This window comes from Nycticebus coucang, chromosome 11 (assembly GCF_027406575.1).
Source record: "Nycticebus coucang isolate mNycCou1 chromosome 11, mNycCou1.pri, whole genome shotgun sequence".
NCBI lineage: Eukaryota > Metazoa > Chordata > Mammalia > Primates > Lorisidae > Nycticebus > Nycticebus coucang.
The window spans coordinates 89,476,714-89,493,650 of NC_069790.1; the positions used below are offsets into that span (position 1 = coordinate 89,476,714).

At 37.2% G+C, this 16,937-nt stretch overlaps 1 protein-coding gene across 3 annotated transcripts in view; it reads right to left on the reverse strand.

The window, feature by feature from the left end:
• CTTNBP2 (cortactin binding protein 2) overlaps window positions 1-16,937 on the reverse strand; it is a 167,811-nt gene that overhangs the window by 63,737 nt on the left and 87,137 nt on the right. For 2 of the 3 annotated variants that reach the window (XM_053553629.1, XM_053553630.1), the window contains 3 exons: window positions 12,910-13,113; window positions 11,424-11,523; window positions 8,863-9,013 (listed from right to left, as the gene is read on the reverse strand). In XM_053553629.1, the coding sequence (XP_053409604.1) occupies window positions 8,863-9,013; window positions 11,424-11,523; window positions 12,910-13,113 (455 nt within the window). Of the gene's footprint in view, window positions 1-8,862; window positions 9,014-11,423; window positions 11,524-12,909; window positions 13,114-14,681; window positions 14,886-16,937 lie in introns of those variants that run through there. The other variant, XM_053553631.1, reaches the window with a different exon arrangement.

The following is a 16,937-nucleotide window of genomic DNA, read 5'->3' on the forward strand; positions in this document are numbered from 1 at the left end:
GGGATGTTAAAATTTTATGCCAACCATTCTAGAAGGAAACATCCTGGAGAAAAAGAAGAAGGTAGACATGCAGGAAAAAAACAAAGCCAAATAATTTCCCTAGCTGTCTAAGAGCCTTTACTGAGGGCTTTGCGATTACAGAGGGACATTGATCATTATATGCTTAGAAAATGTTCCAACCAAAATTACTGGGCCCATTTTCTAAATATGTTACTGTGAAATATATCACTCACTCAGTTGGTTGCTAGAGTAGATACAACTCTTTTCTAGGGCAGTTGTTCTCAGGTGTGGTCCCCAGACCAGCAGCATCAGTATTACCCGGGAACTGGTTACAAATTCTTAAGTCTCACCTCAGATTTACTGAATCAGAAACTCTGGAGGTGGGGGTCCACCAGTCTGTTTTAACAAGCTCTCCAGGTGATTCTGATGCACTAAAGTTTGACAAACACTATCTCAGGGAAAATCTTGGTTTTATCAGTCTTTTCTTTCTACATAGAAATGAGTCTTCCTTCTCATTACTAAATATATTTCAGTGAGCTATAGCGCACTTTTTTTTTTTTTTTAAGTAATGGAATAAAAGAGAGAAACTGACAATAAATGAGAAAATATTTAAAATTAGATTATAAGTCATTTACTAAAACTGTCCTTTTATGATGTGGTTTTTTCTCTGGTTCTTATCTCATACCAATAAAAGTCCACTTGGCTAAGAGAAAACCATGTCTGGGCAGCAATTGAGATACTGAGTATAGTCCTGGGACTCTATTCAGGTGAAGCTGTTTCGTGGCTTGTGCCTTGCTGAATTGCAGATACCTTTTCTTGGGTAGCGCCTTACACAGGTACAGAGTATAGTGCTTTTGACCTTGCTTAATTTATGCTACAAAGACCATGCAGCCATTCCCGGAAAAAACATTCAATCTTCCATTCTCCTATGATCCTTTCTTATTAAAAGGCACGACATAATTAATTATTCCCTGGAGATCTTTTCTATCCATTATGTAGTTTATCTCTAGACTTCTGAGCAACTGTACTCCCAAAGACCTCATTCAGCACATCAACAGCTAGCTTGAGAGTAGCTGGGACAAGCTGTGTTCTCTAATTTAGGATGTGACTTAAGTTTTTGTGATGTGCTATTTATTTTTCCTCAGCTTGTGATATAAAATTCATTTAACTTTCACCTATAAGGTATAATTTTATAGTGAATATGGGCTACACCACTAATTACTTAGAAAACATATGTAAAATAACATAAAGAAATGTAAAACTGTTTAATCAAATTTTAAAAAAAGGGGAGAAACCTCAAATAAATAATAGAAAAAATTGTTATTGTTGTTGTTTGCTTGCTTGTTTTTTGAGCCAGAGTCTCATTCTGTTGCCCTGGGTAGAATACCGTGGCATAACAGCTCACAGCAACCTCAAACTCTAGGGTTTGAGCAATTCTCTTGCCTCAGCCTCCTGAGTAGCTGGGACTACAAGGCACTGCCACTACACCTGGCTAGTTTTACTATTGTTAGTAGAGATGGGGTCTTGCTCTTGCTCAGGCTAGTCTTGAACTCTCTGAGCTGCCTCAGCCTCCTAGTCAGCTATGATTACAGGCATGAGACACTGCACCCAGCCAGAAAAGTTTTTTTTATTTTGTGGGTTTTTTTTTTTTTTTGGTAAATAAAACAGAAGCTTTAGCAGTAAGATTCAATAGCAAATGTTCATACCTAGTTTATTATATCCCGCTTATATTATTAAACTGTTGGTTCTCTTCGGGGAAATTACTTCAGGAAATCCAGGATCTAGCATTATTATTTGTTGAATGAATAAAAACATACCTCCATTGTCTGCTCTAATTCTGAAAATAGTCAGAAACACAGTATTTATTTTCCTGTTTTGCTGATCAGAGGCTCAGATGTTAAAGGGGTGATTAGGCTAAATGGAAAAAGCTTTTAATTAGCAGGGAACAGACTCAAACAGAGGTTAAATATTTGAAAATCCTACAAGCAAAACAAAATAAAGAAACCTATACTTTAATATATTTGGTTTTTCTAGCTATAGAGTTTGAGGACATTGTTTAAAAAAAAAAAACCCCAATTGCTGGAGGCGGAGCAAGATGGCAGCCAAGTAACAGCTTCCTTGCATCTGGGCACCGTGAGTCTGGGGAGATAGGACTCCAGGCATCTCTGGCTGGTGGGATCTGCCTATCATCACCCCTGAGAGGATACAGGGAGTCAGCGAGAGACTTCTGGACCCCAAGAGGAGGACTAAAACAGTGGAAAACCGGCAAATGGTCGCGTGTGTTCAATCCGTCTAAACCCGCCCGCAACTGTAAGTTCAGTAGCAGCGAGACTGCAAACCAGAAAGGCCTTACCTGTGAACTGTTTTGGTGTCTTTGGACTTGGCACTCAGTTGAACTGCCTTGGGGAGAGCCTGAGCGGGAGTGCGGAGAACTTTGGCCTTTGTCAAGGGCCCCAGTCTGAGCCGCTGAGCCAGACGGAGCTAATAGTGTTTGGCTCTGGGTCACAGGCAGACATTGTGAGCGATCTGCCCCGGCAAGCTCCGCCCTCAGGGTCGCAGAGCTGGAATTGGGTGGGAGCTGGTAACCCAGCGACCAAGTAGCCTAAGGGCAGGGTCTGAGCCCCCTTGCAGCCCTAACCCTCGGGGGCAGACGGAGACCAGTTTTGACACACAGGGTAAGTGGATAGCCACTTCAGCAGTGATTCCAGCGACAAGCACTTCCCTGAGAAAGCTTCTGCTCAGTAAGTGAACAAGTTCAAAGTGCCTTTTAAGTGGGCTGAAGAGAGATTTAGGGTGTCTACCTACTGGGGTTTGAGAAACTAGCAGCCTCCAGAAGTATCAGAACTGTGATTAACATCTCATACCCCAGAAGACCACGTGTTACCCAGACAATATTCAATAACATATACATACTGCTTTGTTTTTGGTTGTGTTTTTTTTTTTTTTTTTTTTTGGTTTGGTCGTTTTTTTTGTTTATTTTGATGTTGTGGATTGTTGTTTTGTTTTTTAAGTTCAACCTTTTCCATATAGATCCTTTATCTTTCTCAATTTCTCTAGTTTAATTATAATTTCCCATTGCTGCCTATTTCAATAATTAGAACTTCATTTTTGTTAGTGTTTCTACCGCAATTATTTGGTTTTTCCAGCCAATTTTACCCCGTAAAGTTTTCTGTTTGCTTGTTTTGGTTTGATTTACAGAATTTTTGTCTTTCCTCTCTACTTGATGGAGGTGGGGTACTGTGTCTGATCAGGTTAGCAAAGAGCTGCTGACCTCAAGGGAACCACCCCACTGGGCACCCCCAGAAGGTGGTTTTTTTTTTTTAAGGTTGTATCAAAGTACCCTACTGCACACCTATATTGCTCTGTCTCCCTCTTTCTGTGCCTCTCTTCTTTTTGTCAATATTCCTTTTACCCACCCCCTCTCCTTTCTCTATTTTTCTTTTTTTTTTTTCTTATCACTCGGTCCTCCTTTCTTTCATCCCTTTTTTGCTCTTAAACCTTCTCACCCTTCTGGTCCTGTAACCCTTAGTCCACAGGCATGAGAACTTAAAGAGCAAGAGGAAGAGAAAGGAAAATTAGGGCAAGGAAACAGATAAAAGAAATCACCCATGAGGAAGAATCAGCAGAAAACTCCAGGCAACATGAAGAACCAGTCCAGAACAACCCTGCCAAGGGACCATGAGGTACCTACTGCAGAGGATTCCACCTATACAGAAATGTTAGGAATGACAGAAAGGGAATTTAGAATACACATGTTGAAAACAATGAAAGAAATGATGGAAACAATGAAGGAAACTGCTAATAAAGTGGAAAATAACCAAAAGGAAATCCAAAAACAGAATCAAATAAGAGATGAATGATATGAAGAATATAAAAAGGATATAGCAGAGCTGAAGGAAATGAAACAGTCAATTAGGGAACTTAAACATGCAATGGAAAGTATCAGCAACAGGTTAGACCATGCAGAAGAAAGAATTTCAGAGGTAGAAGACAAAGTTTTTGAGATAACTCAGATAGTAAAAGAGGCAGAAAAGAAGAGAGAGAAAGCAGAACGTTCCCTGTCAGAATTATGGGACTTTATGAAGTGTTCCAACATACGAGTTATAGGAATTCCAGAAGGGGAAGAAGAATGCCCCAGAGGAATGGAAGCCATACTAGAGAATATTATAAAAGAAAATTTCCCAAATATCATCAAAGATTCTGACACACTGCTTTCAGAGGGCTATCGGACCCCAGGTCACCTCAACTCTAACCGAGCTTCTCCAAGACACAGTGTGATGAACCTGTCCAAAGTCAAGACAAAAGAAAAGATTCTGCAAGCTGCCAGGAGTAAGCGCCAGTTGACCTACAGGGGCAAATCCATCAGAGTGACCGCAGACTTCTCTAATGAAACTTTCCAAGCAAGAAGACAATGGCCATCTACCTTTAATATATTTAAACTGTATTTTTTTTTTATTTTTTTATTTTTTGGCCAGGGCTGGGTTTGAACCCACCACCTCTGGCATATGGGACCAGTGCCCTACTCCTTGAACCACAGGCACCGCCCTACCTTTAATATATTTAAACAGAACAATTTCCAGCACAGAATTCTGTACCCTGCTAAGCTAAGCTTCAAAATTGACGGAGAAATCAAATCACATACGGATATACAAACATTGAGGAAATTCGCAACAAGACCAGCTCTACAGGAAATACTTCAACCTGTTCTGCACACTGACCACCACAATGGATCAGCAGCAAAGTAAGAACTCAGAAATTAAAGCACAGAACCTAACCTCCACACTGATGCAAAAGATAAAACTAAGCAATGGACTCTCACAAAATAAGATGCATAGAATACTACCACACTTATCAATTATCTCAATAAATGTTAATGGCTTGAATTCCCCACTGAAGAGACATAGATTGGTTGACTGGATTAAAAAACACAAGCCATCCATTTGCTGTCTGCAAGAAACACACCTGGCTTCAAAAGACAAATTAAAGCTCCGAGTCAAGGGTTAGAAGACAATTTTTCAGGCAAATGGAATTCAGAAGAAAAGAGGAGTTGCAATCTTATTTTCAGATACATGTGGATTTAAAGCAACTAAAGTCAAAAAAGACAAAGATGGTCACTTTATATTGGTCAAGGGAAAAATACAACAAGAAGACATTTCAATTCTAAATATCTATGTACCCAATTTAAATGCCCCCAGATTCTTGAAACAGACCTTACTCAGTCTGAGCAATATGATATCTGATAATACCATAATAACAGGGGACTTTAACACTCCTCTTACAGAGCTGGACAGATCCTCTAAACAGAAATTAAACAAGGATGTAAGAGACTTAAATGAGACCGTAGAACAACTGTGCTTGATAGACGCATATAGAACACTCCATCCCAAAGATAAAGAATATACATTCTTCTCATCACCCCATGGAACATTCTCCAAAATTGATCATATCCTGGGACACAAAACAAATATCAACAGAATCAAAAGAATTGAAATTTTACCTTGTATCTTCTCAGACCATAAGTAACTAAAGGTGGAACTCAATTCTAACAAAAATGCTCGACCCCACCCAAAGGCATGGAAACTAAACAATCTTCTGTTGAATAACAGATGGGTGCAGGAAGAAATAAAACAGGAAATCATTAACTTCCTTGAGCATAACAACAATGAAGACACAAGCCACCAAAACCTGTGGGATACTGCAAAAGCAGTTTTGAGAGGAAAATTCATCGCTTTAGATGCCTACATTCGAAAAACAGAAAGAGAGCACATCAACAATCTCACAAGAGATCTTATGGAATTGGAAAAAGAAGAACAATCTAAGCCTAAACTCAGTAGAAGAAAAGAAATATCCAAAATCAAATCAGAGATCAATGAAATTGAAAACAAAAGAATCATTCATAAAATTAATGAAACAAGGAGTTGGTTTTTTGAAAAAATAAATAAAATAGATAAAACATTGGCCAGACTAACGAGGAGTAGAAAAGTAAAATCTCTAGTAACCTCAATCAGAAATGATAAAGGGGAAATAACAACTGATCCCACAGAGATACAAGAGATCATCTCTGAATACTACCAGAAACTCTATGCCCAGAAATTTGACAATGTGAAAGAAATGGATCAATATTTGGAATCACACCCTCTCCCTAGACTCAGCCAGGAAGAAATAGAGCTCCTGAACAGACCAATTTCAAGCACTGAGATCAAAGAAACAATAAAAAAGCTTCCAACCAAAAAATTCCCTGGTCCAGATGGCTTCACTCCAGAATTCTATCAAACCTTCAAGGAAGAGCTTATTCCTGTACTGCAGAAATTATTCCAAAAAACTGAGGAAGAAGGAATCTTCCCCAACACATTCTATGAAGCAAACATCACCCTGATACCAAAACCAGGAAAAGACCCAAACAAAAAGGAGAATTTCAGACCAATCTCACTCATGAACATAGACGCAAAATTCTCAACAAAATCCTAGCCAATAGATTACAGCTTATCATCAAAAAAGTCATTCATCATGATCAAGTAGGCTGCATCCCAGGGATGCAAGGCTGGTTTAACATCCGCAAGTCTATAAACGTTATCCACCATATTAACAGAGGCAAAAATAAAGATCACATGATCCTCTCAATAGATGCAGAAAAAGCATTTGATAAAATCCAGCATCCTTTTCTAATTAGAAAACTGAAGAGTATAGGCATAGGTGGCACATTTCTAAAACTGATTGAAGCTATCTATGACAAACCCACAGCCAATATTTTACTGAATGGAGTAAAACTGAAAGCTTTTCCTCTTAGAACTGGAACCAGACAAGGTTGTCCTCTGTCACCTTTACTGTTTAATGTGGTGCTGGAAGTTCTAGCCAATACAATTAGGCAAGACAAGGAAATAAAGGGAATCCAAATGGGAACAGAGGAGGTCAAACTCTCCCTCTTTGCTGACGACATGATCTTATACTTAGAGAACCCCAAAGACTCAACCACAAGACTCCTAGAAGTCATCAAAAAATACAGTAATGTTTCAGGATATAAAATCAATGTCCACAAGTCAGTAGCCTTTGTGTACACCAATAACAGTCAAGATGAGAAGGTAATTAAGGACACAACTCCCTTCACCATAGTTTCAAAGAAAATGAAATACCTAGGAATATACCTAACGAAGGAGGTGAAGGACCTCTATAAAGAAAACTATGAAATCCTCAGAAAGGAAATAGCAGAGGATATTAACAAATGGAAGAACATACCATGCTCATGGATGGGAAGAATCAACATTGTTAAAATGTCTATACTTCCCAAAGCAATCTACCTATTCAATCCATTCCTATCAAAATACCAACATCGTACTTTCAAGATTTGGAAAAAATGATTCTGCGTTTTGTATGGAACCGGAAAAAACCCCGTATAGCTAAGGCAGTTCTCTGTAACAAAAATAAAGCTGGGGGTATCAGCATATCAGATTTTAGTCTGTACTACAAAGCCATAGTGCTCAAGACAGCATGGTACTGGCACAAAAACAGAGACATAGACACCTGGAATCGAACTGAAAACCAAGAAATGAAACTCACATTTTACAACCACCTAATCTTTGATAAACCAAACAAGAACATACCTTGGGGGAAAGACTCCCTATTCAATAAATGGTGTTGGGAGAACTGGATGTCTACATGTAAAAGACTGAAACTGGACCCACACCTTTCCCCACTCACAAAAATTGATTCAAGATGGATAAAGGACTTAAACTTAAGGCATGAAACAATAAAAACCCTCCAAGAAAGCATAGGAAAAACACTGGAAGATATTGGCCTGGGGAAAGACTTCATGAAGAAGACTGCCATGGCAATTGCAACAACAACAAAAATAAACAAATGGGACTTCATTAAACTGAAAAGCTTCTGTACAGCTAAGGAGACAATAACCAAAGCAAAGAGACAACCTACACAATGGGAAAGGATATTTGCATATTTTCAATCAGACAAAAGCTTGATAACTAGGATCTATAGAGAACTCAAATTAATCCACATGAAAAAAGCCAACAATCCCTTATATCAATGGGCAAGAGACATGAATAGAACTTTCTCTAAAGACGACAGACGAATGGCTAACAAACACATGAAAAAATGTTCAGCATCTCTATATATTAGAGAAATGCAAATCAAAACAACCCTGAGATATCATCTAACCCCAGTGAGAATGGCCCACATCACAAAATCTCAAAACTGCAGATGCTGGCGTGGATGTGGAGAGAAGGGAACACTTTTACACTGCTGGTGGGACTGCAAACTAGTACAACCTTTCTGGAAGGAAATATGGAGAAACCTCAAAGCACTCAAGCTAGACCTCCCATTTGATCCTGCAATCCCATTACTGGGCATCTACCCAGAAGGAAAGAAATCCTTTTATCATATGGACACTTGTACTAGACTGTTTATTGCAGCTCAATTTACAATCGCCAAAATGTGGAAACAGCCTAAATGCCCACCAACCCAGGAATGGATTAACAAGCTGTGGTATATGTATACCATGGAATACTATTCAGCCATTAAAAAAAATGGAGACTTTACATCCTTCGTATTAACCTGGATGGACGTGGAAGACATTATTCTTAGTAAAGAATCACAAGAATGGAGAAGCATGAATCCTATGTACTCAATTTTGATATGAGAACAATTAATGACAATTACGGTTATGGGGGGGAACAGAAAGAGGGAAGGAGGGAGGTGGGTGGGGCCTTGGTGTGTGTCACACTTTATGGGGGCAAGACATGATTGCAAGAGGGACTTTACCTAACAATTGCAATCAGTGTAACCTGGCTTATTGTACCCTCAATGAATCCCCAACAATAAAAAAAAAAAAAAAAACCAATTGGTACTCACTCTGGTTTTTACATTTCGGTTAGTTCCAGCTTCCAACAAGAGTTTAATACATTCTTTATTTCCGTTTTTACAGGCCAGGTATAGAGGTGTCTGTCCTTCATCAGCAGCATGATTAATGTGAGCATCATATGCAATCAATAATTCTACACACCTAAACGCAAGAGTATGATTAATTACATGAAAATGGAGTTTGGCTTCTGAAGTCCCCATAAGACTGAGATATTAAATACAGAAAAGAATGCTAAAGCAATTCTGAGCCTTTATATGTCAATTATTTTTATTGATATATATCAATTACTATGGATCTTATTATAGAAATATTATTTTTTTGATAAGGCCAGAAAATATAATTTAATAACAAAATGTAATTACTCTCATGAAGATTTAAAATAGTAGGTCTGATCAAGGGCTAATAGCTGGTTTGTGACAGTTCTTCAAACCAACTTGTAAAAGTGGAGTCCTTTGACTATGTTAACTTATTGGGATGTAAGGGTTTAAATGTACTTGATATATACATGTTATTTAGGTTCAATAGTGTTGGAACCTTGAAGAATAGTCAGGCTGCTGAGTCATCCTGAGATTTTCACTTGAGAAAATGAAATAATTATAAATAGCATAGACAGCAGGGCACCATGTGCCTGCTCTATAAAAGGCAGCAGAGAGGCTGAGAAAGGGGTTGCCGTGGGGAGAAAAGACAGCAGAGGTTGTCCTGTCTCCTGAAGGAGGGCTGGTTGATGAGGAAAAAGACAGCTAGGCAGAAAGTCACTGGCCTGAGAATCAAGGAAGCAAGAAATGAGATAAAGTCAAGACTTCACTACATTTAAGAAATGTCCAGACTTGAATTTGTACAATTATAAAATCATTTTTTTTCTTTTGCAGTTTTTTGGCTGGGGCTGGGTTTGAACCCGTCACCTCCAGTATATGGGGCCAGCGCCCTAATCCTTTGAGCCACAGGTGCCGCTCCAAATTTGTACAATTATAATCATTGAGTATAAACTTTGAAAAGAGGGCTAATCATAATCAAATTAAGCAATTCACTTCATCTTGTTTTGACTCAGATGTATATTTTTTCTTAGTTTTACTCAGCAGTGTGTGATTGACATTTAATACATGTATTTTAAAGTAAGTGACATGACATATATGTGTGTCATACACATTTAAATTAATTGATCCCTGGATTTCCCCGGGCTTCTTCCTTTTTGCAAAGCTATCCATTCCTGGAACTGTTATACTCTCCAAGCACGTGGGCCTACAGATTGCCCAATGACAGCCAAAGGAGGAAGCATAGCCCTGAAAGAGAAATCCCTTTTGGGAGGACTCAGGATATAATGAAAAAGTAACAGCAAAGTCAGTATCTATGGTTCTGAATAACAAACTCAGGGTAATAAGGCGTCTATTAGAGACACAGAGCACGTAAAGACGTAGAAATGCTTTTTACATCTTTCAAAATGTACACTTGTGGTGACAACATTGATATAGACCTTAAAACTCATATTTCAAGAATTTTATAATTTGTTAAAAAAAATTCTGAAATTATTTTTACAAGTTTCTATCAGGACAGTTGGATTTAAAATTTGAAAACAGCTTGCATTCCCCACAACCTGCCATTTCAGCACGGGCAAAGAAAGCTATTTTTCTATTATTAAAATATGACTTTTAATTTTACAAAGTCATCCTTATATCTCACTTAGTAAGCTCCGGAAGAAATCAGTAGTTAAATTAAGAGCTTTCTTTGGTTTTATGCTCAGCTCCAACTATTTTCAGCATATAAAATTCCTGCTTCACATTTTTTAAATAGTAAAGCAAGATGAATAATTAGGATTTAAACTGAATAAATTACCACTACCACTGGGAAGGTTTTTATCTTTTTTCTTTTTTTTTAGACACAGGCTCACTCTATCACCTTGGGTTGAGTGCTGTGGCATCATCATAGTTCACAGCAACCTCAAACTCTTGGGCTTGAGTAATCCTCTTGCCTCAACCTCCTGCTGAGTAGATGGGACTCTAGGCGTGAGCTGTAATACCCGGTCAGTGGCTAGTTTTTCTATTTTAAGTAGAGACAGGGTCTCGCTCTTGCACAGGCTGGTCTCACACTCCTGACTTCAAGCAATCCGCATGCCTTGGCCTCCCAGAGAGTCTCGATTACAGGTGTGAGCCACTGTGCCTGGCTGGAAGTTAAGGTTACTGTGAACAATATAATTCTGTGCTTTATATTAATACCATCGTAAGTAAAAAAGATTTGGGGAAGCATGGAGTGGTAGAAAATAGTAAACAAACTTCTCAGCAGCCCCTTATCTCCTGACATTCCTTCCGTGCGGTTGGGATCCAGCCTGGCACTCTTCTTCGCTCCCCTCAGACATACTTACCTATTAGTAAGAAGAGAAAATTTAGGATCCTACTTCGCATTCAAATCCCTCAAACACTAACTACACTCAGTGAATCTATTTGCCAATAGATTTTAAGCACTAGTTTACACATTCAGCCAGCACTAAAATATCTGTGCAAATTATAAAAAGAGGCTCCTTGTATGAGGGGAAAAAAGAATTAAGAGCATCACTTACTCGAAATGTCCCTGAGCAGCTGCAGCACACAAGGGTGTGAAGCCATTTTTATCAGCAGCATTGACTTGGGCTTCTGCATTCAGCAGCAATCTCACACAGTCTACAGATTTTAATAGAAAGCCATGTAAATTCCCCATGTGGAGTCAGGATGAGCCAAATCCCATACAATCTGTAGACGGACTTTAAACCCAAAGGGCCTGTCCCCTGCACAGTTAATCTGACAATTCCACCATGATGGACATGAACTCTGCAGACTATTTTTCTATCTTACAGAGAAAGCAGCCTCTCTTTCCAATGATTATAATACTATAATGCCCCAGCATCACCAACTGTGATTATAATACTATAAGACCCCAGCATCACCAACACGGGCTTTGGGAAAAGTTGCTGATGGGTAAAAGGAAAGTCATGTGTGTGCCAGAAAATGTTTTACCAGACTTTTCCACCAGCCTACCCCAGAAAGTAATGTTCTTGGATGGAGAACCAAATTCATTTACCAAATTGAAATGCTATTCTTTTTATTTCATTAAATTCTGATTTTATGTTAAATCTTTAAAATCATTTTGTATGGTGGCTGTCCTATACTTTACTAGATGAATGAGGACAAAGGAAGGTCCACAGAAAGTCACCCCATGCAGGCATAAAAATCATCCAGACGTCCCATTTCTCATGTTACTTAACAGATTCCTCTATGTTACAGAAAATCTCTACAGTGTTATGAAGTAGAAGGAATTCTAAAGTACTTTAAAAATAATGAGCTATCTCAGATCACTAGAATCCTCCATTTCTTTGAATTAATTGACAATCATGTGGCTCACATATATGTAATGCTATTTGACTTTGCATTGGCGGTCAAATCATCTTTTTCTGTACTACCATATGTTTTGGTATTTTTGACTACAGGATTAGCATTTTAAAAAACCAGAATAATTCCCAGCTTTCATTGATACACTTTTTATAGTTATATAACTTCTCAGTTCTCTTAAAAAAAAATCCAGCAACTATAAATTGTTCCAACTACAGAACAATTTTAGACCCATGACCTTTTCTAACTACTAAAACTTTCCCTCTCTGCGGCACAAAGCATAAAAGCCCTGATGCTTTGACACATCAGGTATTTCTAACAGACAAATTAGGGCTATTTTGTCCTGACCAAAATGATGGCACATGGAGGGCTTTATTCTAAAATGTGTCTCACAATGACTAGACCCCAAATTTCTACATGCAGAAGACGTTTCACGGTGTATAAAACAAAGATTGCTTTTTTCCAGCTGCAGTAAAATTTTAATTTAAGGAACTGTACAATTTGGATTTTTTAATTGTTTACAAAAACTCTAAATCCCATGTAACAAAAAGGTATCCACTGTTGCTCGTAAGAGAAAATTGAAACCAAAACAAACCTTTTTCTCATAAAAATGGTTGTAAATGCTCTTGACTTTCCATCCTTTCACAAGCATGTGAGATAGTAAGTTCTCTCCATTCCTACCTGTATGTCCATTCTTAGCAGCAGAATACAAGGCAGAATGGCCATCTTCACAGGAGTAATTAATGTCCAGTCCTTCTTCATTAAGCAGCATTGATAATAAAGTGACATTTCCCTGGGCAGCAGCTTGCTGAAGAAGGGTGGGCCTGCCAGCCAGGGGGGCAGGACCACCACTCATTAGCAAAGGGGTTAGGGAGGGTGACCAGCCTGTAGGTTAAAGTGACCCTTGTTAGAAAGTAGGAGCAAGGGCAAGAGATAGATATTACCCCTTCCTTTTTGAATTATGCACACACAACAGACACATGGACCCGTATCCCTAGAGGATTATGTAATTTCTAACATGATCAATCTGTTAATATTTACTTAGCATGAAATCTATACTGTTATTTCAGAACTTATATCTGCTGATTACTAAATTAACATAACATGGTGACAAATTCTTTTTAGTTGTCAGTCTTGTACAGATAAGTGTTAAAGTGGTGACTGGTTTTAGGAAACTAAGATGGCTGTCTCATTTTAAAAGTTCAAATTCCTCTTGAGAATTTCAAAACAATTTGAATTTTAAAATTATATAAAAGTTTCTCCATTTCAATATCAATCTGAGAAAGTAAACTGCGATTAGGTATTAGATGATTGAAAGAAACACTGATTTTTTTGCAACAATGTTTCAAAGGTACCGAACTATAAATTTTACATAACCCATTTACAGAAATATTAAAATGGACCAAATATTGTCAAGGAGTCTAATTATATTCCTTGAATTCACTTATTTGGGAATAAAAATAATGGAGGCTAACTAGTAGTCGGTATTAAAAGCTAATAGAAATACAACAGATGTAATTGGATCTAGAATACAGTAGCACAAATACTCAACACATAATTTTGAAGACTGTATCATCTGGCCATCTTTATAATATTCATAACCAATTTTTAATGAGCCAACAAAACAGAACCTTCTACTATGTAGCTTTAACAAAAATCATAAGTTATCATAGTTAGGTATTTTTCATCAGTATTTAGCAGCTTTGGAAGAGAATCTGTTAAATATGTGAAGTCGGCTGCATATAGCATGGGAAATTTTCTGAATTCTTCCTTGATCAAAAGGCTGTGAAAATAGTAAAGTAAAAATGTTTATTTACTGTGATTAGAAGTATTTGTGTATTTTAGGCTTAAGTACAGTGAACTTTCAAAATAAGTCATTTTCCTTTTTTCCTTACAGAGTCCTAATACCTCTACATAAAGTTATTATGCATATATATACATATTCAGTCCTCAGGCACATTTTCTATATAAATATGGTAATGTCTTTTTAGTAAAATACAATGGATATTTTATATTCCCTGTACACTGATATCATAAAGATATTTTATATTCCCTGTACACTGATATCAGGAAAATATTCTAGGTAAGTGGGTATCATATTAATATGTAATACTCAGTTCTTATGATTAAATTCTAAATTTTTGGTCTTAAATTATTTTAATAAATATTAAAAGGGTATCAAAGGAATTTCTCAGTATGTTTTAAATTCTTTATTTAACAAAACAAACAAAGCCAATTGTGCAAATGAAACTACACTGCTTATTAAAACTGAATATATCCTCATAATCAACTATTTGCATTAATGCATAACATCATTTTATCCTACTAGGACCACAGTGACACACGAAATTAAAATCCTTATAACAGTCAATATTTATCTAAACTTTACAATATTTTTCCATTGATATTCATTAGCTCTTCTTACAAAAGTAATATTTTTACTTCATACTTACAAGAAGGCTCCTCTCTGGTACATTTTACCTTTTGTATTTTCTTAAAAACAAACAAACAAAAAAACAGGCCCACAAAAATTAAATCAGTACTTATTAGAAATGAAAGATAAACAGAGAAATTATAAACACCAAGGTACAAAACCTTGACTGCAAAGCAAACAGGCAATATGAAGGCATCACAGTATTGTCCTCTGTGAAACTGGAGGAAATCCTAGCCTCTCTCCCACCCACTCTCTCTCTTTAGTCTCATCCAAGGGGTCTGGATTGATATTCTTTTATGAATACCAACACACACACACACACACACACACACATATATACATTTTTTTTTTTTTTTGAAGGGAAGGGGTCTGTTCTGTCATGTAGGCTGGAGTGCAGTGGCACGATCAAAGCTCACTGTAACTTCAAATCCCTGGGCTCCAGTGATCCTCCTGCCTCAGGCTCCCTAACAGCTGGAGATACAGGTGCACATCACAAGGCTTGGCTAATTTTCTTTTTTTTTTTAGAGACAGGTTCTTGCTATATTGGTCAGGGTTGGTTTCAAACTCTTGACCACAAACCATCCTCCCACCTCAGCCTCCCAAAGTGCTGGGATTACAGGCTACCATGCCTGGCCCCAACAAATGTATATTATTAAATGGTTTGCTATTCTTTTGGCATTTGTTTTCATGTATCTTTTTTTTTTTATTCACAATTCTAGGCTTGGAGGGGAGGACAATTTAAATATAAATATATTTTTCAACTGTTTTACATGGAAATATCCAATTATGGCTATAATTTCCTGGAAAACCCTATTTTTAATGTTATCTGAAAAATGAAATATTTCATTCAAGCTTTTATCTCAGTCTTAAGACCATCCCAAAATCCTATAGTTCTCTCTCTCTTATATAGAACTATTGGAGATATACTGGTTTCCTTATTTTCTTGGAGAACCACAATATATTTTTAAAATATTTACAAAAGAAAACTACTTTATAAATATTGTTAAACTTTAAATAAATTGTGCATTTTCCCTATCATTTCTAATTTTCTCTAGTACAGAAAAACTTCAATTATTTGAATAAGTCCTGCCATAAATATAAGATAAAAATCAAACTTCCCCCATGAGACCATATTGTTCATCTAAAATTCCCAAAAATGATAAAAATGGTAATGTTTAGTTCACTGGTTAAGTAAGGGTCAAATAATGACAGAACAGACCTGTATCCATACAACTACTCTAATGATGTCAGTCAAAGGTCATTCAGCTGTGCAGTGTCATATGCAAACATTAGTAAAGGTGAGCATCTTGCATGACATGCCATGAGGAAGGGGACAGACCAGACCAAACGTGCAATGGCAGAGGGAGGGGTGTTGAGAACAGCTTCCAGCATCAGCCTCAGAGGGTAGAGAAGGTTAATGTCATAGCCAGATCATTCTTATTTTCTGATTTGCCTTTAAGCCAATCATACGTGAAGAATAAATTTTTTAGAAGTATGTTTAAGGGAAAAAGTATGAACCAAATTAAATAAAAGGCATCAAATTAAAAAAAAAAAAAAACAGAAAAAAAGAAAAGTCCAAGAGTATGGAAACTCAGTTGCCTGATTTTCAGTTTAGGCTTCTGTCCATTTGAAACATGTTCATTTGACAAGTACAGGGGGAATATGAAAGTCTAATTCATTTAAAATTTAGAACATTATTTAAAAATATAACATTTGGCCACAAAAGTTGCTAATAGAGTTTTGGTAACTGATAATGCAATTCATAGAAATGGTAACTTCTATCATTCTAAGTCTCCTTGGTGCTTTAATTCAGGCTTAATTGTTGTCATAAGTATAAGCTGACATGTTAATACAGGATTTTAGAACTTGAAAGATTATGGATCTAGTGGTTTTCAAGAGAGGGATAGGTAGTGAACTATTTGAAAATTCATCAGGTGAGTTTAAGAAATCTTTTTTGTTTGTAAGTATTACTATTATTTGGGGGGGGGATTCAATGCTTTCATTTTTAAATAAAAAAGCTAATGGTTCAGAATGAATTTGTTCCCTAGGGTGATACCTAGAAAGGAACAGGAATAGACTAATCCTGCCTTTTTACACTCCATCTTGTGCTCACTTGATCACTGACATTGGAGTAGATGTCTGCCAAGTATCTGGCAGATGTCCTCTTTCCCCAGGCTCTGCTCTTGGCAACCACAGTGGTTATTAGTGGCTACTGGGAAGGTTAATACCCTTCAGTGGGTTCATGACCTGGAGAGGCACAAGGTCACCCAGGCAG